This window comes from Colletotrichum tamarilloi (genome assembly GCF_030869305.1).
Source record: "Colletotrichum tamarilloi strain Tom-12 chromosome Unknown Scaffold_267.1, whole genome shotgun sequence".
In the NCBI taxonomy this organism is placed as follows: Eukaryota; Fungi; Ascomycota; class Sordariomycetes; order Glomerellales; family Glomerellaceae; genus Colletotrichum; species Colletotrichum tamarilloi.
In genome coordinates, this window is record NW_026849650.1 from 1 (window position 1) to 21,686 (window position 21,686).

The 21,686-nt window shown below is 49.3% G+C and overlaps 11 protein-coding genes across 11 annotated transcripts; 6 read left to right on the forward strand and 5 right to left on the reverse strand.

The window, feature by feature from the left end:
• Nucleotides 1-392: 392 nt before the first annotated feature.
• CTAM01_16818 (uncharacterized protein) lies at nt 393-557 on the reverse strand (the record flags this gene model as incomplete). Its single annotated transcript, XM_060532810.1, has 1 exon — nt 393-557. The coding sequence occupies one exon, from the start codon at nt 555-557 to the stop codon at nt 393-395; it is 165 nt and encodes a 54-aa protein (XP_060372602.1).
• A 1,317-nt stretch (nt 558-1,874) lies between these two features.
• Nucleotides 1,875-2,517, forward strand: CTAM01_16819 (menadione-induced gene-6; the record flags this gene model as incomplete). The annotated part of the gene is made up of 3 exons (XM_060532811.1): nt 1,875-1,931; nt 1,989-2,292; nt 2,342-2,517. 3 exons carry the CDS (start codon nt 1,875-1,877, stop codon nt 2,515-2,517), a joined length of 537 nt encoding a protein of 178 aa, XP_060372603.1.
• Nucleotides 2,518-3,053: 536 nt separating this feature from the next.
• Nucleotides 3,054-4,295, forward strand: CTAM01_16820 (oxidoreductase; the record flags this gene model as incomplete). The annotated part of the gene is made up of 1 exon (XM_060532812.1): nt 3,054-4,295. The coding sequence occupies one exon, from the start codon at nt 3,054-3,056 to the stop codon at nt 4,293-4,295; it is 1,242 nt and encodes a 413-aa protein (XP_060372604.1).
• Nucleotides 4,296-5,119: 824 nt separating this feature from the next.
• CTAM01_16821 (fungal specific transcription factor) lies at nt 5,120-8,035 on the forward strand (the record flags this gene model as incomplete). Its single annotated transcript, XM_060532813.1, has 9 exons — nt 5,120-5,230; nt 5,286-5,309; nt 5,450-5,565; nt 5,691-6,205; nt 6,272-6,473; nt 6,532-6,622; nt 6,678-7,133; nt 7,186-7,436; nt 7,498-8,035. The coding sequence occupies 9 exons, from the start codon at nt 5,120-5,122 to the stop codon at nt 8,033-8,035; spliced, it is 2,304 nt and encodes a 767-aa protein (XP_060372605.1).
• Nucleotides 8,036-9,337: 1,302 nt separating this feature from the next.
• Nucleotides 9,338-10,667, forward strand: CTAM01_16822 (uncharacterized protein; the record flags this gene model as incomplete). The annotated part of the gene is made up of 2 exons (XM_060532814.1): nt 9,338-10,588; nt 10,644-10,667. The coding sequence occupies 2 exons, from the start codon at nt 9,338-9,340 to the stop codon at nt 10,665-10,667; spliced, it is 1,275 nt and encodes a 424-aa protein (XP_060372606.1).
• A 1,596-nt stretch (nt 10,668-12,263) lies between these two features.
• Nucleotides 12,264-12,560, reverse strand: CTAM01_16823 (heterokaryon incompatibility protein; the record flags this gene model as incomplete). The annotated part of the gene is made up of 1 exon (XM_060532815.1): nt 12,264-12,560. One exon carries the CDS (start codon nt 12,558-12,560, stop codon nt 12,264-12,266), a length of 297 nt encoding a protein of 98 aa, XP_060372607.1.
• Nucleotides 12,561-13,463: 903 nt separating this feature from the next.
• Nucleotides 13,464-15,089, reverse strand: CTAM01_16824 (fibronectin type III domain-containing protein; the record flags this gene model as incomplete). Its single annotated transcript, XM_060532816.1, has 1 exon — nt 13,464-15,089. One exon carries the CDS (start codon nt 15,087-15,089, stop codon nt 13,464-13,466), a length of 1,626 nt encoding a protein of 541 aa, XP_060372608.1.
• Nucleotides 15,090-15,963: 874 nt separating this feature from the next.
• Nucleotides 15,964-16,380, reverse strand: CTAM01_16825 (uncharacterized protein; the record flags this gene model as incomplete). Its single annotated transcript, XM_060532817.1, has 1 exon — nt 15,964-16,380. One exon carries the CDS (start codon nt 16,378-16,380, stop codon nt 15,964-15,966), a length of 417 nt encoding a protein of 138 aa, XP_060372609.1.
• Nucleotides 16,381-17,629: 1,249 nt separating this feature from the next.
• Nucleotides 17,630-18,774, forward strand: CTAM01_16826 (uncharacterized protein; the record flags this gene model as incomplete). The annotated part of the gene is made up of 5 exons (XM_060532818.1): nt 17,630-17,689; nt 17,758-17,923; nt 17,986-18,328; nt 18,391-18,433; nt 18,490-18,774. The coding sequence occupies 5 exons, from the start codon at nt 17,630-17,632 to the stop codon at nt 18,772-18,774; spliced, it is 897 nt and encodes a 298-aa protein (XP_060372610.1).
• Nucleotides 18,775-19,000: 226 nt separating this feature from the next.
• CTAM01_16827 (uncharacterized protein) lies at nt 19,001-21,003 on the reverse strand (the record flags this gene model as incomplete). The annotated part of the gene is made up of 4 exons (XM_060532819.1): nt 19,001-19,335; nt 19,401-20,559; nt 20,615-20,775; nt 20,841-21,003. The coding sequence occupies 4 exons, from the start codon at nt 21,001-21,003 to the stop codon at nt 19,001-19,003; spliced, it is 1,818 nt and encodes a 605-aa protein (XP_060372611.1).
• A 132-nt stretch (nt 21,004-21,135) lies between these two features.
• On the forward strand, nt 21,136-21,483 carry CTAM01_16828 (uncharacterized protein; the record flags this gene model as incomplete). The annotated part of the gene is made up of 1 exon (XM_060532820.1): nt 21,136-21,483. One exon carries the CDS (start codon nt 21,136-21,138, stop codon nt 21,481-21,483), a length of 348 nt encoding a protein of 115 aa, XP_060372612.1.
• Between the last annotated feature and the right edge of the window lie 203 nt (nt 21,484-21,686).

Sequence of the window (21,686 nt, forward strand, 5' to 3'; positions counted from 1 at the left end):
CGATCCCAATACGAAGTTCGCGAACATCAGGGATATCCATCGGGCTCAAATCGAAGCGGGTGAAAAGGAGGTTATCACGGCTGAATCCAGCGACTCTGAATGCCCTAGTGAGGCTGGCAGCTGTATTGTAGTGGGTGTGGTTGAGGATCAATAGTTAATAGTAATGAGGAGGTTGGGTTGTGATCCCATCGTTTTTGTGGTGCCAGAAACAGGGGGGTGCCAGGAAGTGGGTATGTTGACTTAAAGGGCTCAACGAAGATGGGGGCCAAAACGAGGCTCGCGCCTACGTCGCAGCCATTTCAATTACTTATCTACATTGGTCAATGGGGTGGTCAGATCGAGCACATGGAGGTCGGTCGCCTGCAGCATGGACCAATCAAGGAGCTGTTCACCTACTCAGCTTTCAACCGAATCAGTCGAGGGAGCGTATCGGTGGCTGCATATTGATGATGACCGGCGTTGGAACAAGGCAAGGGGGTCACTTTTGAGCCCAGTAGAACGTAAGTAACAAAAGTAATGGCACGACACGTAAAAGGTAAGCGATCGAGTAAAAGCATCCCGATGAATCGTTGCCAGAATTCATCAATAAGTACATTAGTCCTTGACGATGCAAGTGTCGACTACAACGGACCCAGGTTTGTCCAAGTAGACTTAACAAGAGGGAAAGAACAAAATGGGACTCTGCCTTGCATGCACTCAGAAAATTCCTCTGAGCGACTTATCTGTCTGCATATGTGGTGCAGGCGCGCAGGGGATTGTAGTTGAGAAGCAATATTCCCGGTCAAGGCGCTGCGACACGAGGTCAGCCGCAGCGGCAATGGCCCAAGATGGACTTATGTCCGTAGGCGAAATGCAGGTCATAGATCAAGAACCTACAGATCCCAACGAATTACGTTTGTTTCGTTCAGCTGCAGCCTGATCGCACAGGATCATCTCGAGGTCACAGAATACACTGATTAACAGTTTTTAACAGCATTAAGTAGATGCTTAAATAGTGTGCGTATTCGATATGTAGTTGTATGAATTTTATCCGTGCCCATTAAGTTAAAGGGGCGGAGGCGCAGACGTCACCGGTTCCACAGGAATCGAGATATGTTTATCATAGTAAGCGCATTGCTGTCCTTAGCTACGAGACTATCATTTCCCAAGGTTGCATGTTGCTGGATCGGAAGAAATAGTACTAGAAGAACATCAGAGGACTGACCTAAGTCTTTTGCTTGTATTGAAAGTCGTAGCCTACTATCTAGCTATTGTTACCGTATCTGAATGTTCGTTGAGGCGAAGACCACATCATCATCGGACATCTCCCCAAGATTTGAAAGAGAAAGAAGCAACATCCCGGCACTTAAATAGAGCTAGCCATAACAAAGTTCATGCGCATCTGATCTGTGTTACCTGCGGCTTCACGTTCGTCTGTCGAAGCAGCTTGAAATTCCGCAACAACATGCGAATCAGTGAAACTTCCTCTGAGTCTCTCCAGATCATCGAATGAAACAGGTTCGAAGTAACATTGACTCAAAGTCGCGGTATCCTAATTTGACACCTGGTCGTGCTAGGTGTGTCAAACCTACAAAGCAACCTTTAAACAATCTGTCGTTGAAGTCAATTTGCCAACATCGAGATGGAAAGTGGGCGACAAGGTCATCAACGCTACCAACTCGTCTTGGAAACCTGACCAAACTCAAGCTGCCTTTGATATCAAAGTTGGTCTGGGTGGAAAGAACATTGATGGAGTTTTGCAGTAATATGCTGTCTTTGCTGATGATGCACTGGCTCCTCTGCCCTCTCACCTGTCCTTTGAGGAAGCTGCAGCTCTCAGCGGTCCATATGTATGCGCTTGAAAGGCGCTTTTCGGAGGCCCTCAACAACTGAAAATGAGAGACACTGTGGTGATTCAGGGTACTGGTGGTGTGAGTGTTGCTGGGATACAGGTAAGTTGTGCTATACAACATAGTAACATACTTTTGACTTGGTCTTACGATCATTAGATCGCCGTCGCTGCCGGGGCTGATGTCATCGCCTTCTCAACCTCAGAGGAGAAACTCGAACTTCTTCGGAAACTTGGTGCTAAGCATGTCATCAACTACAAGAACAATCCCAACTCAAGTCGAGAGGTTCTCGACTTGACCGGTGGTCGTGGTGCTGACCAAGTCCTTGACTTTGTCGGTGCTTCGACCATTGCTGAGTTGTTACGTGCACTGCGACAGGATGGCCTGGTATCAGCTATTGGCTTCATGTCTGCCTCTGAGAAACACGATCTAATTCCGGAACTTATTTTTGGTGCCAAGACGAGTAAGAAAATCTCCAACATCCAGCTTCTGTATCTAACATTCTATCTTAGTCCGAGGCTTGGTGTACGGCAGCCTGGGCATGCTACAGGATCTCAGTGCCTTTGTTGAGACACACAAGATCAAACCAATCATTGCGGAAGTTTTTGAGTGGAATGATGCTAAGCTGGCTTATAAAGCCATGCTTGCTCAAGAATTCGTTGGGAAGATTGTGGTCAAGGTCGAGTGATAGCATTCATATGCATTAATATACGATAGCCCACATTTAGTTGCTTGGGTCTCTATTTCGTATTCTCTTACAAGGCCGACAGAAGACACCAGGAGATGTCAAGCCGAGAGCACATCAAGGAAGTTGATGCCGAAGGCAAATTGACCGAATTCAAGAGTGTCAATGAATATCGAGGTGTCCGGAGTTATTAACCTCCCACGAGCCCTTCCACATTCAGCTAGTGCTTAGGCCAGCCACCGCACAAAGGCAATGCCTGGAATGAGCTCAGTGTCAGCCCACGGAACAAGAATGCCGGCAGGATCTCGATAGCGGCCAAATGACGTCGTAGATTCACAACGTCTTTGCATCTGTTCCTTGCACAGATCTTGAACACCATCACCCATTATCTTTTTAAAGGCCTTGGCAACCCCAGTCTTGGCATCGGTTATTATAGGAGTCGTAGTCGGTTTCTCAGCAATCGTCTTATGATGGCACCTATAAACATCTTGATCGTAGGCTGCAGTATTGCTGGGCCAACACTAGCTACATTCTTGCTGATGTCGCCGGCGCCTGCGTCTGAGAAGCCGCGCATCACCATCTTGGAGAGAGCGCCTGTCTTTCGCCCTCAAGGCCAGAACATCGACGTTCGAGGCGCTGGAGTGACCATCATCCGCAAGCTTGGACTCGAAGCAGCTATCCGGGCAGCTACCACTGGCGAAGAAGGAGTGCAGTTGGTCGACAAGGAGAATCGAGTATGGGCAGCTTTTGGAGCGGATAAGAGCGGAAAAACGCAAACACCGACAAGTGATATCGAGATCTTGAGAGGACGGTTGGCACAGTTGCTACTCGAACAGAGCCAGAAAGTCAATGACGAAATTCAGGCTGATGGCGGCGCCGGAATCGAGTACATCTTTGGCGATTCTCTTGATGACCTAGAGCAGGACGGAGACAAGGTACACGTCCACTTCACCAAGAGCGGCGAAAGACGAACCTTTGACCTGGTAGTTGGAGCAGATGGTGTGCAAAGTCGAGTACGTATTCTGACTTGGGGTGAGGCTGGCGAGGAAGACAGGAGAAGGAGGCTCGGGATGTATGGGGGCTTCTTCAGTATGCCTCGTGGTCCGACTGACTCGGCATGGCGTCGCTGGTTTCATGCACCCGGTCGACGTGGCATCATGATCCGCCCATCTGGTGTGGAAGATAGAACAACGGTCTTCATGGCCATTGTAAATGAGAAAGATGAACGGCTACGGGCTGTTGCTGAGCGAAAAGGCGGAAGTACGGATGCTCAAAAAGCCATCCTTCGAGAGTACTTTGAGGGACTTGGCTGGGAAACTGATCGCGTCATCAAGGAGATGATCGCCACGGACGACTTCTATTACGATACTGTCTGTCAGATCAAGATGGACAAATGGAGCAAAGGAAGGGTTGTTCTCCTGGGTGATGCTGGGTATTGCGCTTCTCCTCTATCTGGGATGGGAACAACTTTGGCAATGAGCGGCGCGTACAATCTGGCAGGCGCGATTCTACAACATCCGAATAATTTCGAGACTGCCTTTGGCGACTATGAAGAGAAAATGCGTCCTACTGTTGCTCGCGCGCAAAAGCTGGCACCCGGCATGCCTCACTCGCTCCATCCCGAGACGGTCTGGGGAGTTTGGCTGTTGAACACGATCATGTTTGTTCTCTACTGGTCAGGGCTGTTTTCCTTCGTCGCGAGATTCGCTGGACCACCGGCGAACAATGTCCCGGTCGAAGAATACGGGTTCAAGTCGCTGCCGACTTATAAAGACTACTAGAGTCGTCGGGAGATCGACATAAGTGTACGATAGATCCACCGCTCATTTCTTTAGAAAAACCCCACTACTTCAAAAGATTAAATGCTTCAAAAAAAATCATCGAATGCAGGCTCAACATCAATCGGTCGACGATCAATCAATGCGTTTCCCCCGAGGCAAGAAACCTTTTTACGGTACCATGGCAATTTTTCTATGCTCGTCTACTCAACGATTCAACGAGTCAACTGCCCCACGAATGGATTAACATGCGCTGAGTATCATGCTTCAACCGTTGACCGTGATGCCTTCTCACGAGGTCCAATTCTGGATTTTCTCAGTAAGGGTATGGCCGCCTACTCCCGATCGACCGCGAAATACAGCGCGCCAGGCAGCGAAAGCCTATGTAGCGGAGCTCTGACTAAAGAACTGAAGATTCTGAACTAGTTTGCTCGGACGAAAGCTTCAGAGTGGCTATTGACAGCGTATAAATAGACTTTGGACCCATTACTTACCACATTGGGGTATTGTATCCAGCCGACAGCCCGCGGACTTGGACGGGTCGCGCGGCCCCCGAAACGGCGCGCGAGAAAAGAAATAACGATAAAAAACGAAACATGTGCAAATGCTTCCTAGTTGGGTGAAGGCGCATTGTCAGCAGCTTTCTCATATTTCGGGACCCGACCTCGCCTCTGCCGACAACAAATTCAAGTTCTCACAATCTTTGTTGTACACTCATCGGCTCCCGCGTCGTCCGCTTGCACACCGAGGACTCGCCTACGAGATCGACGAGTAGTAGCCCCCAAAGGACCCTTGCCACAGGCCTATCGCTTAGCGGAGGGAGAGATATGGACGACAGCCAGCTGGACGCCAGCGGCCATGAGGATGGGCCTGACGATGCGCCAGAAGAAGCGCCTGAGCCGTCTTCAGCGAATCCTCAGATTGCTATTCGCAGGGCTGTAAGTGACGCAGATGGCCTTTGAAGATTTATATTGAACTGACTGGAATAATTAGTGTGACGCTTGCCGTGCTCGTAAGGTGAGTTGGTTTGCTTGTTGAGAGCCATTTACACCATTTACTTGTCCCTGCCGCCCGGAGTTAGCGACGGCGAAGCTTCGCAACTATCTAATCTTGGCGCAATGGGGGTTTAAACGAAGCAGACACTGACCTAGATATAGATCCGCTGCAATAGAGAATCGCCTTGTTCATATTGCACGCACGCCAAGATCGAGTGTACACATGCCGACAACAAGCCCAAGGAAAAACGGACCAGAATTCTCATCACCCCACAATAGTAAGCATGCATAGCATCGAACACAGTATTCGCCTTTTAGCAGCCCATCACGATGTGCTATCCTTACACTAGGCTAAAGCTTCAAATAGCTTGCCGTGCAGTCTTAACTAACATGTTCGACTTAGTGAGCGCAAAATTGATCAGATTGACCGTCGGCTCGAGACGGTCATCCGCCTCCTGCAGGACATGAAAGTCAATCCATCTTCTAATAGTAATACAAGTCGAGCCGAGCTACTCAATTTCGCAATGGCTACAGCCGCCACGCCTCAAGTCGAAGGCCCACCATGCTCAGCTCAACGCGTCTCATCTACTTCAACACCTGCCACTACGGCAAGCCACACCCTACAATCAGACGAAGGCGAAGGCGGCATTGTTGAGGGCGACTCTTCTCTTGCGGCGCATTCTGTGTTTGCTACCGAGTTTTTGCAAAAGGTCGTGAGCACAGAGTCACTGCAGGACTCAAGTCTAGATCTTGGCGAGACTCTAGATGCATTATCACAAATCGTCAATGCGTTGAAGCAACCGGCCGCCGCGGGGGAGATGACATATCCTCACGCGAAGCCATTTACGCGGGTTCGTGCCCAAGGAATTGAGTTACCGCCTATAGAAAAAGCTGTGCACACTATTAGAATCGCAAAGAGTAAGCACGGTAGAAAAGACTTGTGAACGCTCGGTTTCTCCTGCTAACCGGACGATGTTGTCTTAGGTCAACGCCTCACGGGCATGGCCTGGATATACGATTTTCTGCCTTCCCGTCGGTTCCCGGATCTTTGCCTTAATGTCTACTTTTCAGACAACTACTCGGAGTATGATTACATCACTGTGAACGGAGGCCTCTATTCGCTGTTCACGGACTACGCCGCGCAAGTGTCAGTTGATGAACAGAAAGAGTACTTCGAATACGCCAAGTAAGTACAACTGATGAAAACTTCGTTTGAAAGTCGACACAGAACTGACTATTTGCAGGATTTGCCGCGTGAATCTGGAAACGTGTTTAGCAAATCTTCCGCTCCATCTGCCGGCATCTTCTGATGTAATTGTCGCGCTTCTTTTCGGAGTAAGTCTCGTCTTCGACGTCATCGAGCGATTGATTGGGGCTAACTCCTTTGAAGACTTTCCATGCTGTTGAAATCTCAAAACCTACGCTCGCTTGGACACTGTCTTCCAAAGCATCAGAACTATGTCAAACGCTTGGATATCATCGAGCAGAGTCTCTTAAGAACACAAAGGACGATGGTAAGCCCACTGTTCATGGGATGCACTGGCATCAGTTCCTCTTCTGGAACGTTTATTACATCGACAAGAGTCTTTCGCTTCGCCTGGGCAGAGCATCGACAATTCCGGACTGGCACATCACCATGCCTCTACCATCATTGAAAGAGCCGGTTGCAAGTCCGATACTACCATATTTAGTATTGTGGATTCGAACAGCGAAGTGTCAGGGTCAAATCTATGAGCTGCTTTACAGCCCCGACTCGATGATTCAACCGTATCACGTTCGCCAGACGCGGGTGCATGAACTAGTCTCCCTTCTCCACGACATCGATCAGAAGACGCAGGAAACCACTGTAAGTCCGAGGTAATTTTTGAATCCTGGATACCTTGACTTACGGAATGAAGGCCAATTATCAGGCATTTGCCAAAGACGGAGTAGAGGAGCACTTTGCAGAGTTCTACCTGTCTTCAGATTACGTTCTGCGGCTCTCACTTCTTACTCTAGTTTACCGGGCTGCCCCAAGAGTTGAAGGGTCGCCAACGACGTTCAGTCCTGAATGCATCAAGGCTGCACGAGCAGCACTGGAAAAGCACCAAGAATGCGTTGCCATCATGCGCAAGTCCCACGATGTTTACTTTGCAACCTACATTCACTGGTCAGTCAAACTAACACTCATATGATGTACCGCTTTCTAACACAAACTTTTCTACATCCAGGACTGTGCTTTTCGCACCATTCATCCCCTTCATCGTTCTCTTCTGTCAGGTAATTGAGACCCAAGACAAGGAAGACCTGGCACGACTGCATTCTTTCGTGGTGTTCTTGCAAGAGACATCAAAGATGTCCGACGCAGCGGCCAAGATGTGCCGCCTCTTCCAAGTCCTCTACAGCGTCGCGCTTCATTTCGTTGAATTCCGCGCGTCAACGCCTCAGTCGCGACAGACGCAGGCCAGCGCCGAGATGGACGCTTACTTGGCAGCCTTGGGATTCCCACCAAAAGGGGTCGAAGGGGGTCAGCATCCGCAGCAGCAGCAACCCACCGCGTTTGCCCAGATGACAAGCACTGCGCCAGACGTGGTCCCAACGTCTGGAATCGCGGGCGTTGGAATCGATGCCATGGACGAGAGCTTGAGGCCCGGTAACCCAATGATGTGGATGACGAATGCCGCTCAATTGGAAGACTTCTTCTACACTAATACGGCGATGATGGATCTATTACAAGAGCCCGGATTCGAAGCAACTCAACAGCACTAGAAGCTCGAATCACGCCGGAAAGGTAAAGCGAAGGCTGTCCGACATGACTCTGAGCGATACAACCTCAGGACTAGCCCCTACTCACTTGAGTACGAGAGGAGCGCCGAGAGAGCGCAGGGTCGAGGCTTAGAGAAGGGGAAGAGAAGGGCACAAAGTGATAGAAGGCAATGGTTGAGCCCATTAGTCTGGTCGCATGTTGGGCCACACAAAACTTTTCTTGGAGAGGTCGTGTCACTAAGAGACCGTCTCGCTGTGAGGAGGCGGCCATAGAAGCCAAGTCTGCACGTGATTCTCCCCTCAATTTTGAATATTTATTGCCTCACTTGTGATTAGCTCCAACACCAAGAACACAATCTCGAGCTCCCGTCAAAGAAAAAACCGAGCGTGCGACTGATTTCGCACTGAATTTCAATATCATCAGAATATCATGGAGTTCGAGTCTGAGTCTAAGCCTGTCCTTCTGAGTGCGCTTCTTAAGTGGTGTGATCGGGTGAAGAGTGACCGCGAAGTCCTGCAAAGGTGTAAGAGAAGCCTCGATGATGCAGGCCTGCGGGAATTGGAGGTGAAGGATGGGTGTCCATTCTGTACACTTCTCGACGAAGCAGTCTCAAAGCTGTATGGCGACTACCTTTCTGCTGGCAGATCACTTGGATGGGTGTCATTCCCGCGTGTTCTAGAGGCTATCCGTGATGATGGGGGAAATCCACTTCGGTTTTGTGTATCCGAACGTAAGTAAACCGAGTCGTTATCGTAAGATTAAGTTGCCAGATCCCAATTGGAACTCAATACCCGGATAGCTGAGTGGCTAATGAAGTTGAGCTAGATACCGACTTGACTGAACGTTTACGCCCATTCCCGACCTTGGGATTCGGCAACTGGCATCTGTCCAAGTATAAGTCTATCTCCCGGGATACTGCCTCAGAATCGACCCTAAAGATAGTGAAGGAATGGCTCCTTTACTGTGCAACAGACCATCCGCTATGTAGTAAGGATGGTAAGGTCAAGCTGCCAACTAGGCTTATTTGCATTGGCAGAAAGGCGTCTGAAGTACGTTTGCTCAAGACGAATGGTGCTACTGGCAAATACGCCTGCCTGAGCCACCCTTGGGGCAAGCGTCCATTGTTGCGAACACTGAAGAAGAATCTCTCTCAATTCACCAATGAAATCCAGTGGTCAGATCTGCCTCCCACTTTCAGAGACGCAATCGACTTTACCTACCGACTTGGCCTCAAGTATATCTGGATCGATTCCCTTTGCATCATTCAGGATGATCCTCTCGACTGGCAGAGAGAGGCCGCCAAAATGTCCGACATTTATCAGAATGCCTACATAACGCTCGCAGCTTCCAAAGCAGTCGACTCCAGCCGCGGGCTTTACACCTCTTCCTTGGATCCTAAACATCAATCGCACCAGCTGTCACTCATGAATGATGTGGATGATTCAGATCTCAAACTACACGCGTATTCGGAATTGCTACATATTGATAGCTTCTGGTCCTACTTCCCTATCACAAAACGGGCGTGGGTGTTTCAGGAACGTCTGCTCTCAGGTAGAGTTGTACACTTTGCCGGTTCTGAATTGAATTGGGAATGTCGCTCAGCGAGGACATGCGAGTGCGGTGAGATCTCAACCTCCACCTCTTTGCCTGAGAAGATCCAGTTCTCAGGTAGTTTGGCCGAGTTGAGTGGGCAATACAATTGGATTGCAGAAGGACTGCCGCCCTCGGCACCACGAAATGGCCAAGACGAAAACCTGGACTACAGCAAGTTTACCCCGGCACTACTCCATTCGCCCAAGTGGACCAAAAGCGTCAAAACGTGGCGACAAACAGTACAGTCTTACTGTGCTCTGAACTTGACATTTTCAAAGGACATCTTCCCGGCTTTGGCCGGCATTGCAAAAGTGTGGAATCCCGAGTACGAGAAACTCTATCGAGCGGGGCTATGGATGGACTCGTTGCATCTAGATCTTTTGTGGCTCGTCTATAAACCTGAAAAGCGTCCTATTGCATGGAGGGCCCCGACATGGTCGTGGGCATCTCTTGAGTACCACAACGACGAGTTTATTCGCTTCGACTCTGACTCAGATTGCAGAAACTCTGGCAAGGGCAGCTGGTTCTCGTTGGGGAAGATAGGGAGCGAAGATTACTCTCCTGTTGCAGATATTCTGGAAGCAATTTGCGTTCCAGCTGGTATTGTCGATCCAACCGGAGAGCTTGACTCTGCCCACCTTCTACTTTCAACTTTTGCAATCTCCGGAACACTAGTGAAATGGCCGGGAGTACTTGTTGAATATGGTGTCAGTCCTGTCTGGCTCGTTGTCGGGAACTTATGGATCAGCCAAGGCGACAGCCATACTAGGGGCTTGCATTTGGACGCTCCGATCATTGGCGCTAATTCCGGGTGGTCGATTCCCGTTCGCATTATTCGAATAACGGATTTCGGTGCCAAGACAGGTAACCATCCTGATATGGCCTGTCTGGTGATTCGATCAAAACGAGCCGCAACCGCAGATGGACACATTGAGTATGAACGTCTTGGTTACGTCCGATTTGTAGAACAAGGATTCTCACAAGTGCCGGCCATCCCGAACGAACATTCAACTCCAGAACCCAGCATTCGAGATTGGTTGATAAGATATCGGGAATATATCAAAGGGAAACATACGCGGGAACTGGGTGTATCGAATCTGGGGCGTCTCAAAGATTGTTTCGAAAAATCAGGGCGTGAGATTTTCAAGATTGTGTAGTTATCTAAGCGTTTGTCCTTCACACTGGTACTTAATATGACCTTGCGAAGAGATATGATTCAGGTGGTCACTATGGAACAAGTAACATTGCTGGTATTCTAAGTTACAGTATGATCTCATCCGTGATTCGAAAGTACGTCAAAAACAAAGTAATGAATGTCTCAATACTTATGGATCAGTAGATTGTGATCGATGTCTCGGGCTTTGCAGCTGCCCAGACGTTTCGATACCAGATCTGCCTTTCAGCCCAATCATCGCAAATAACCTCCAATAACCCTACTCTGATGTAAGAACTTGTCGCGTCCTTGGAAACAATAAGAAAAGAATCCCGTGTGCCTTTTGTCCGAGCATTCCTGCTGCCCAAACCATAACCTTTGATGTAGATCAACTCAGCAGGAAGAAAGGTGCAATGCCTACACAATTCCGGGAATTCTTCAGGTCGGCTATTGCGTATGAAGCAGGAATTCATTCGCTCAACTGAAGGGTCAACCCATACCTCCGATTCCGCAGTCCCAAACTCAAGTGGTGCCTCACCAGTCACTGGCGCACATTCTTCCCGAAACTCTCGCTTGTCTTCCCGGGCATAAAGAAGATACCTGCCGTAAATCCAATTTGTCCAACGTCGTTTCCGATCCCAGTGTGAGCACGGTCGCTGTATCATGATAGACAGGCGCTTTATCACCGCTGTCAGGAAGCCAAAGGACACCGAGCCATAGAGGTCAGCCCCAGAAGGTGAACAGCTTATCTGGGCTGTTTCCATAATCCCGGGAGTCTTGTAGTCCAATAACTCGGCATTCTGAAACGTAGGATAGTCTACTTTGCAGCCACTTCCTGTGGATGCCCAAGACCAAGTCGGGGCGATCCATCCTCGTTTTAGTATCTTCGCGCGTTGCTTCTTCCAATCCGCCACAGTAACAACGCGCCACATGAGGTCCTGTTCAAGATTATTCTTCCACATACCAGCCAGATAGGTATCATTTGTCACTTCAGCAGTCTCATGAGCAAGGCCTGAAAGTGCCGGGAGCATATCCCCCGTGAACGTAAGATTGAGGCAGGTGTACTCGCCGATAACGCGGTGCCATCTCTCATAAGGATCGATTTTCCCATTCTTTGTGGCGATGGCGGTTATTGAAGTTGTTATAGGGTTATTCAGCAGTGCCAGGTACTTCGACCGAGATCGTAGCGGTATATATGTGCCGGAGAACCGTATCAAATTGTGCCAATTCTGGTGTTGCTCTCCTCCGCACTCGCATGAGTACCCGTTGGCACAGTCAAATGCCATTTCTCCATAGTTGCAATGGATGATCCGCCGCGAGAGGAGACGTTCCTGAAGACACCAAGCCCTATTGAAAAGGGGGAAATACTCTTGTACCCTGGCGTATTCCGACATTTCGTCCCGCTTTTCACCGGTTATCAAGGCGAGTCTGAATTCGTCACCACATTCAGTAGTGATCTGAAAGAACTGGCTTGGAATTGTCTTTTAGTAGCAGCCTCCCTCAGAATCATGAGACCAGCTTACGGCAATTGTGGCGTATGAGTTGCGGTACACGTTGACCATCTGAGCTGCCTCTTTCTCCCAATCTATCTTGTCATCTTGGATGATGCAAAGTGAGTCAATCCAGAGATAGCGAACCCCGAGCTTCCTCGTGATCTCGACTGCCTGTTGGAAGCTGGGTGGAAGCAAAGACCAAGGTATTGACTCCAGTTGTCTTTTCAGATTGTCGGTTTCCGTTTTGCATTTGATCTTGATCTTTCCCCAGCAGTGGCTTAGACACATGTATGTGCCTATTTGTCCAGATGTAACTACTAGATGGACTCCAAGTCTGTCTCCGGGCTGAGTCACATCAACGAGCCTCGTAGGCAATTTCGTGTCTTTTCCCGTGCCACATTTGCTGTGTAGTTCGCAGTCATTGATCCAAGTCCGAATTCTCTGCAAGCTTAGATCGGAAGAGGTATCCCCAGCCACGCCGTTGGTGGATTGTAATCGGCGAAAGACATTGCTGGACCCCGCCACGTTGAAAAGTCTGACATAGTACACTTTGCCATCGGGAGCATCCATTTCTAGAGTGCCACTGAATTTTCCCGTCCAGCGGAATGTCGTAGAGGGGCAATTGGACCAAAATTCTTGGTAAGTGCGCTATCGAACATAGTGTTCAGAGCCTTGCAGCTCCCACAGCCATTTTGGGCTGAGTGATTCAAGTCCCCATACGTGAAAGACTTTCCTCGAGCAACCTTTTTCTTCCCGTGCTTAGTAAAGTTGTCATGTTCTGCCCTCAGTTTCGCTGTGCCCGCTCGGGATAATGTGCTCCATGAATCGAAAATGGCGCACTGGACTGAGCATCCTGTTGTTCCGAGTGCGTGAAAGAAATCAAACGATTCTGGTTTCGTACCTCTCCCGGAGCGGTTTTGAAGAGCGTGCTCTAGGGAGATCGGCACTATCCGAACTGTCATCTTAATGAGGTATTGGGTTTGCGTTGATGCTTTTTGAGAAGGTTGACCCAGAAGATGTGAAGATCGGACGGAAAACCAAAGTCAGGTCATAAACCTAGCCGGTTATACGCCTGAATTCTGTTCAAGCCATCTGCATGTGCAAAGCTCAAAATCTGAAACCGAAATAAGCGCTAAAAACCAGGCGTCCAGTGACAGCTTCCAACCCACCTCGGCTAGGCAGCATTGCGCCTCACCGAGATTCTATGTCGCCTCTAAGTGGAATAATGCTGCCTGATCTCTCCGACTCGAGGCTTCCGTTGTATGCAGAAACACAAAATTCAAAGTTCCAAGCGCCTGGCATCAGAAATGCAATACCATACTCCGCAAATTCCGTTTCTCCGTCTTCTACGAAGTCCGATCCCTCGACTAGGTTCCGCACCCAAACGCGATATCCCGCTGCGCCCTTCGACTCTTCCCACTTCAGGTGCACGGTGATGGGATTCTGAACCTCAACTTGGAGCTGAGTCGGAGTCAATGGCTTGCCGTTGCCAGCAATGAAGCTCCGGCCTCCTGCCGGAACACCACCTCCGTAGTTTGTCCAAGTACTGATCGCCAACCCATACCGATGGCCTGCCAATAGGTCGGTGAATGTTGTCGCAGTTTCTCTCAGCGCCATAGCAGTCGGAAAAGATCCCGGTAATGAGAGGTCTACGAGGATGATCTCGTATCGGTCCACTTCGATTTGCCCCTGAGGCTCTTCCCATTTGACAAGGACCTGATACAGGTCAGGTTTGGTGATTATCTTCCTAGGCCCCGGGGCTGTTTTCGGGTGAGCAGTTGCTGAGACCGTATGAGACCAGGCGGACCTAAGGCCCTCTCCATTAAAGGTCCGGACTTGGTACTGATACTCCTGCCCTTCTTGGGTCCACGTCGAGTTGTACTGGGCTACATCTGCTCTCGACTCCTTCCATGGCAGGTTGTCATTATTGCGAATTCTGACATCATAGCCGATAGCGCCGTATACCGGATTCCATTTAACACAAATCCCGTAGGGAACTGCTTCCGCGACAACATTCGCCGGCACTGGCGTCGGTCTTTGTGGGATCTCTTGTGGAATAGTGAGATCTTGGGTTCCAATGCGAAACTTTCGGGACAAAGTCCGAGAGAAGGCTCTTGCAATCTGAAATTCGCCCAAAGCATTTGGATGTAATCCATCGTAACTTCCTTGAGAACAATGGTATCCACGCCGGACCTCCACTAACTCAACCGGAGACTCAGAGGATGACCACTTTGGCACTGATGTTCGTAGAAGCTGGTTGTACTCTTCCACCATGGCAGGAAGTTTCTCTGCCCCATCAATTGGCGTCCGCATCGGTACGTCAGCAAGAGCGAAGTTGATGTCTGATTTCGCAGTGCGTGCATTATCCACGAGTTTCTTCATGGCACCGAGAGTATTTTCGGCATCCGCGACACCCCAGCCCATGTCGTTGAAGCCAAGCATAACAAGCAGATAGTCAGGCCGGAATCGCGCCACCTGCTCCTCGATGAGGTCTTTACACTGTGTTGCTTGGCGACCCCAAACTGAGAAGTGGTGAGAGTTGAAGTGCACGCCTGCAGCATAGCCGCCATGGTCTATTGGCATGTCAGGTGCTGGTAGCGGGTCGTCTTTCAGAGCCGGTGGTTGCGGTGGACGAGGTTGATCCGGAGTCTTTGTTCCTTCATACGGACCAACAAATTCAAAGTTGATCTTCTCTTCTGTGAGCCACTGCCATAGCCTATATCGCCATGCAAAGTCCCCTTCACGGCCTTGAGACATGGAGTCGCCGACTACCATGGTCCGAACTGGCCGGGTGCTCTCTGGAATCATGTCACCCATTTGAAAACTGCAATTGGGGCCTTGCGTCGGTTGGTGGGAGATGGAAATCGATCTCTGTCTGAAAGAGTCATCGGCGAACCCTCATTTTTGGCTCAATGTCAGACGTAGTGTTGCGAAGTGCAGGTCGCGGCACTGAGGAGAAGCTTTGGTGTCGTCATAGCACGGACGCCGATATCAGCGAATCGCATTCAAGTGACATTCGAATGAGAAGCGTTTTCTCAATGGTCCTCGACTTCTTGACTAATGTGGAGATCGACTTACCACTGTACTTAGCTCTAGATCCAGCAAGGGTGAGTTCAATGTATTTAGCGTGCTAGGCCTTAAGCACGTTGACCCTTGTGCAGTTAAGCAGGGTCAGCCCAGGCAGATCTACCTGACAGCTCCCCTGAATGTGGGGTGTCTAAGGACAGAGAATCTGCATCTCACCGACATTACTCGTTTAGGGCAGAACCACAACGTACCCTACCGTGATACTGCAAATTCTTCACGTTGAAGGTATCAACATCCGATATGGTGTAGTGGCCAACATGATGCCCTCTCATTTCTTTGAGAGGTTAGGCATAGCCCCGAGTTCGATTCTCGGTTTCGGAAATCGTGTGCTTTTGCGGTGAATAAAGTTTTGTCTTGAGGCAATAAGTGCCAAAATGGGCGTTACATTCACAAGTCCCAGACTCTGATGTCCTGAGGACGTTGGGTTGAGGGCTCCATTTTCGGCTTCGCAACTTTTTATTGATACTTCAGACTGTCTGTTCAATGTCTCCAAGCACACTCTTTGCCGTAATACAGCCAATAAAATCCATAGATGTTTGTCCCATGCTGTCACGAGCCGTTGCCTTGCTTCTGCTTCTCCGTACAAAACTTCCTCTCGATTTCCCTACTCTTTGGAAATAATGTGCGGGTTTGTCGGCGGGCCGTATGCATCAACAACAGTATCCTTCTTGGAGATGATGTGAGGGTTCGTGGGAGGACCGTAAGCTTCGACCGCGTCTCTCTTGGTATCAACAGCGGGAATATGCGGGTTCAGAGGAGGACCGTAAGCTTCAACAACTGAGTCCTTCTTTGAGATGATATGAGGGTTGGTAGGAGGGCCGTAAGCCTCGACGGCATCTTTCTTCGAGATGATATGAGGGTTGACGGGAGGACCATAGGCTTCGATCGTGTTTTCTCTCTTGGACTCAACGGCCGGAATGTGAGGGTTGAGGGGAGGGCCGTATGCCTCAACGGCAACCGGCGCGGCGTAAGCCAACGAAGCGCAAGCGGCGACAGTGGTAAGAAGGGTTTGGACACGCATTTTGATGTAGAACGAGAAGAACGGCGATGATACTAAGTCTCAAAGCAACAGGACTGATCTTGGGCACGGTAATATAGTGATGGTGTTACGACTGTCAATCAAGATAGAATCAATATTATATGCCTTTTTCAATTCTACATTTCCCCTCTCTCTAGTCCTTCTTCCGGCCTGTCTGGATCACCACTCACGATGTGACAGTCGTAAGCACCCCTTGCGTTAACGAAATGCAGCACGAGGAACAATACGCCCGCAGAGTACAAATCCGGAATACACGCCGCCAACGTGACAGTCAACAATCCTTCGTTCCGTTCCTTCGGCTCGAATTCACACCTTTCATACCAAACACGGCATGCGTAAATCTCACATGAAGTAATGAAGCCATTCGCTCCTAGCTAGACTCACTTCTCTTTCTCTTGACTGGCTGACCCCGATTGAACAGGGGGTGAATATTCTAGCCATATGAAGAAGGTAGGCACACATCCCACTATGCCAAGCACCGCACAACCCATAGTTACCGAAAAGACTGGGCAGTTAACAAGGCTCACTGGGAATTGGTACCTGTATCAATCGCCAGTCAACTAAGCACCTGCGCTGTAGAAACAGCGCGTCTATGAACTAGCGCCACCTTTGTTCACCTTAGGTGGTTCCGGTCCTCGCCGCTGTAGGATCAGTCCCCGGGGTTCAAGAGGAGTGTTATCTCTTCTTTCGCTCCTCTACCCCTCCCTTCGACATGATATGCAATTGCTTACTCCTATGCGCCTTAAATCCACCAGACAGAATCGAGCGATCAGTCCGATTCCTTTGCCCGAGTTTCGAGCTAACCTTCCCCTTTGCTCACAAGCCGAGGGTTTGCCCCCTCAGTGTCGCGGAATGGATCCCCATTTTGTACTTAATCGTCATGTTCTTGGCAATCCTCCTCATTCTTGGCGAATCCTTCAGCCATCCTTATGTATTACTTAATTCGAGACCGCCGTATCATATTGGAATGTGAGGTCGACACCCGACGATGTAAACCAGGTATGCAATTGAGGCTTGACAGGATTTGGCAGGTGATACCATCGCAACTGACGATTACAAGCGATCACGGCATCGTCGGCAGAATCCTTCTTTTCGCTGTCGGTGATCAGAGCCCCGAGATTTCCGATCCACTATCGATATCATCCTGTCGGAAAGGGATGTCCAAGCCTCTTACCAGGGAGTATTCTCGAGCTGAAACCTACCTCCGGCATCAACCACTTCTTTGTCGAAAATGAAAGAGATCTATCAAAGTGTCTCAGATCAAGACTCAACCGACGATTTGTGCCCTACCGTAAGCTTACAATCATTGGAAACTCGCGTTCTCAGAAAACTGGGTAGTAGCTCACTGACGAAATCTAGCCAACATGGCATGAACCTCGACAAGTTCGAGGACAATGGAGCCTTCAGTCAAAGGTCATTACTGCGGTCAATACGATATTCTTCCTCACATCATGCGGGGTCCTCCTCGTCTCTTCGAGATGGCTCAATGACCCGGTCCATCTGATGAAGCGCGTGTCACCCTACAGTAGGATAATCTTGTCTTACCTAAATTCAATCTCAGTCTTGCTGAAATGATTTGTGGCACAGGTCCAATTCTCGACGATGTTCCCATCCAGCTAGAAACAGTCGAGGTCAAAGGAACGTTGTTCAATGATTACACACCTCCACGCATATGGCGCGAGCAACCCAGTGAAGAGGTCGATAAAGCTTGGGACGACATGGCGAGGATTGAGTACTTTGGCATAAGTGGTGATGCACTCAGGAAAATGGGCAAAGATCCTGAGATATCTGTCTCTATCCCAGAGGAGTGGGGTGTCGGGTCGGACAAGTATCTCGTTGAAATTGACATGCAGCATCAACTTCACTGCCTGAATGCAGTTCGCAAGTATGCTTACTTTGACTACTACTACGGTAATGATTACAGGAACATGTAAGTCGTCTACTGGGGTCATCGAGCGACCGTATGTGAACGTTGGTTGACGATGGCACTAGCTCAATGGCGCCACAACGACACCAGGCACACCTGGCACATTGTGTGAGTCGGAATCGCACACGGTATTTTCTTTTCACCCTTTCTAACATGTTCAACAGATAGATATCCTCTTACAAGCTCTCACTTGCAACCCGAGCTTGGACTTGATCTCCCATAATTGGATGAGAACACAGGAGAATCCGTATCCTGATTTCAACATCAAGAGGCAGTGTGTGGCGCACGACCCAATACTAAAGTGGCAGCATGAAAATGGCATCTCAGAGCAGATTCTGAAGTACAAGAACCTACCAAGGCCAGAGAGGTTTCCAGAAGTAGAACCGGAACCCTCCATCTTGAAGATCGGAGAAGATTTGGGTCATCACGAAGGACATCTTAGGCTTTGAATTGTTAACTCTCAATACCTCGAGGATACTTGCTTAATCATGCACCTATATATACAAACAATCGTTGGTCCGGCACATTCGTAAATATCACCGGGGCACTTGTCAGATAACTGAACCATATGAATTTGAATACAGTCAAGGACTACACAAATGGACCCCGTAGAAATAACTCTTCAAATAAATAAATTGCACAGATTCGCAACCCGACTTGAAGAGGATCCTCTCTTCAATTCGTTGTCTGAGACACGACTTGATCCGCATGATCTCCATGTGCTTTGAACTTCCAAGTGTTGTGGAAACAACTCTCTGCACAACCCCTTTCGTGGTCTTGATGAGGATCGTAATGATCACGGTTCTTCTTCAAACATGCCTCCTTCAAGTTTCCATGGTTGTTTTGTGGTTCGTAGTGTTCATCATTATGGAGACGTCGGTGTAGAGACTCGTGTAAGATGGCGTTGCGGGGTATATCTCGAGGACCGCCTTTGTTGAGGGGCCACTGGCAAAGCTTCCACTGTTTGGTCTTGTCATCGAGTTCCCATCTCTTAATAAGAGGGCAAATCTCTGCAAATGTTAAATCATCATGTCAGTCATCTAGTCAAGATATGAATGATCCGAGAGTCACTTACCAAGCAGGTACCACATAAATGGCTTGAAGTAGCCCATTCCCTTTCCAGGTCGAAGAAGGTCATGGATCCATCCCTTCAGGGCCTGCTCCTGCTTCACCTGATCCTGGTAGATGCTTTGCTTGAATCTGTCCAAGCGTCTTGGCCGCCACTTCAGCCCCGTCTCATTCTTCTTACCGTTCTCCTCACTCTTCTTTATGTACTCCTCGTCCGCGAGCTCAAGCTCGCGGATCATCCAAGAAAGTGGAATATCGCTCAGCTGCATATCCTCGCTATCATCGAGCTCTTCTGCCTTTCTTCCCCTCCCAAGCATTCTCAAAAACCTATCCCAAAGAGTTGGAGGGTTCAAGTAGTCAGGAATATCATCCGTTCTGAAGTCACCGTTTTTCAACTTTTCCTCCCTGATCCTCTGGAGCTCTCTGTCTCTCCATGTCGGATCATCCTTGATTGCCGACCAACCCCCACCAACATCGCCATGGTTTCCAGGGAACCACACTTCCTTGATGTCATCTTCAGCATGGCGGTGCCTTCCCTTGTTGGAAAGTTTGGTAACATCTTGCGCGAGAAGAGCAGGCTTGAACTTGACTCGGAACTCGTCCACAGCAACAGCATGGCGCACATAGGTTGCGGTACCCTTGACAGAGGCCGGCTTGTCGCCAACCTTCTCGAGGACTGCAACGGAGTTGACGCAGTCCCACATGCCGAGAAAGAAGACCTTGATGTTTTCTTTCCCGCAGTCGCCCTCTTCCTTGCGACAAAAGGTCTTGCTGAAGGCCTCCATCTCGTTTCTCTTGCCTCTTCTTCTCCAGCCCTTGGGCTTCTTGATTGCGTCGTTAGAGCTGCTGATTCCGATGGGGAAGGCCTCATCAACAGGCGTATCTGGTGGACTCGCAGGCGTTTCGTAGGTACTGACGGTGGGGGCCTTCGTGTTTTTGGTTGTTTGGCCATTGGTCTCTCGGGCATCAGTAGGATTGATCACGGTGGCCTTTTCTTCTTTGCCGCTCTTCTTGACCTTTGCTAGATGGTCCTGGTAGAGTTTGTATGCAAAGGGTACCATCTCTTCGTTGCCCTTGCAGAGAAGACCAACGGTGTTGACCATGCGACACAGGAATCTGGCGGTGAAGGCCCCACGACTGAAGCCAAAGATGTAGATTCTGTCACCCTTGAGATAATCGTCAGTACCAGGAGACGTTGAGTACACATAGCATCAAACCTACCGTCTCATAGTAGCGCATGAGGAATCGATATCCAGCAATGACATGGGAATCGAACGTGCTCCCAAAGCCCATGTCGATCTTCTGAGAGATATTGCTGCGGAACTCGCCGACCCAGTTCTTGTTGACACTCGTGTCGTCAACGTTGTATGTTCCGATACCGGCTATTGTCAATGGTGTGTAAGAGATTACTATACCCAAAGAAATCTTCAGCGTTGACTCTACTTACTCTGGTAGTAGTGGTACTGGTGCTTGTCATTGCGATCGAGCATACGCAAGAGCTTCACGACATTGGTGTCAGAGCCGGAGCCACTGAACGAGTTGCCTGTGCCATCGAAGCAGAGAACGAGCTTCCTGCTCTCGGTCTGTGCTTCAGTCTCGATAGACGCCATGGTGACGCTTGTCTCCAGTGTATGGAATGAGAAAAGATACTGCAGAATGCTCGGATTCCGAGATGAACTTTGATTCTTTAAAAATCCCTTGGAGCCAGGCTGGCCGAGCAAGAGCGTCCGTATCAATCATATATGCATTTCCACCGCCAACAACAACAAGTCAAAAGATTCCACGTGACCCGAGTTCTTGCACTCCTCTCGATGTTGTTGCTCGCAATGAAAAACATCCAATCGCAGACTGGAACGCTACTAGAGTTCAGCCATGATTCCTCTGTCCCTTATTCTCCATCCCTTTCGGGATGGAGATCTCAGCCCTGTATCACAGTCCTGGAGACTAAAATGTCTTTCCGGTCCTATCTTCTCGCAACGGATCGTAAAGCAAATTGCGTTTTCAGAATCCGGTCTCTGCATGTGGGGAAGATCTTCCGTTTCAACGACTCAGCTGGCCACGCCATGGCTGCTTCGGTAGTAAGGGTATAAGTCAACATACCCACTTCCTGGCACCCCCTGTTTCTGGCACCCACAAAAACGCGAAAATCCACCACAACCCAATGCCCACCCCCAACCTCCTTTTATCACAACATTTTCAATTCGCGTCCAAATGGGCTCATCTTTTGCACATGTCTTCTTCTATATATAATGCCTCAATATACCGAAGATCAGCTTCGTCAGGCTCTCGAGGA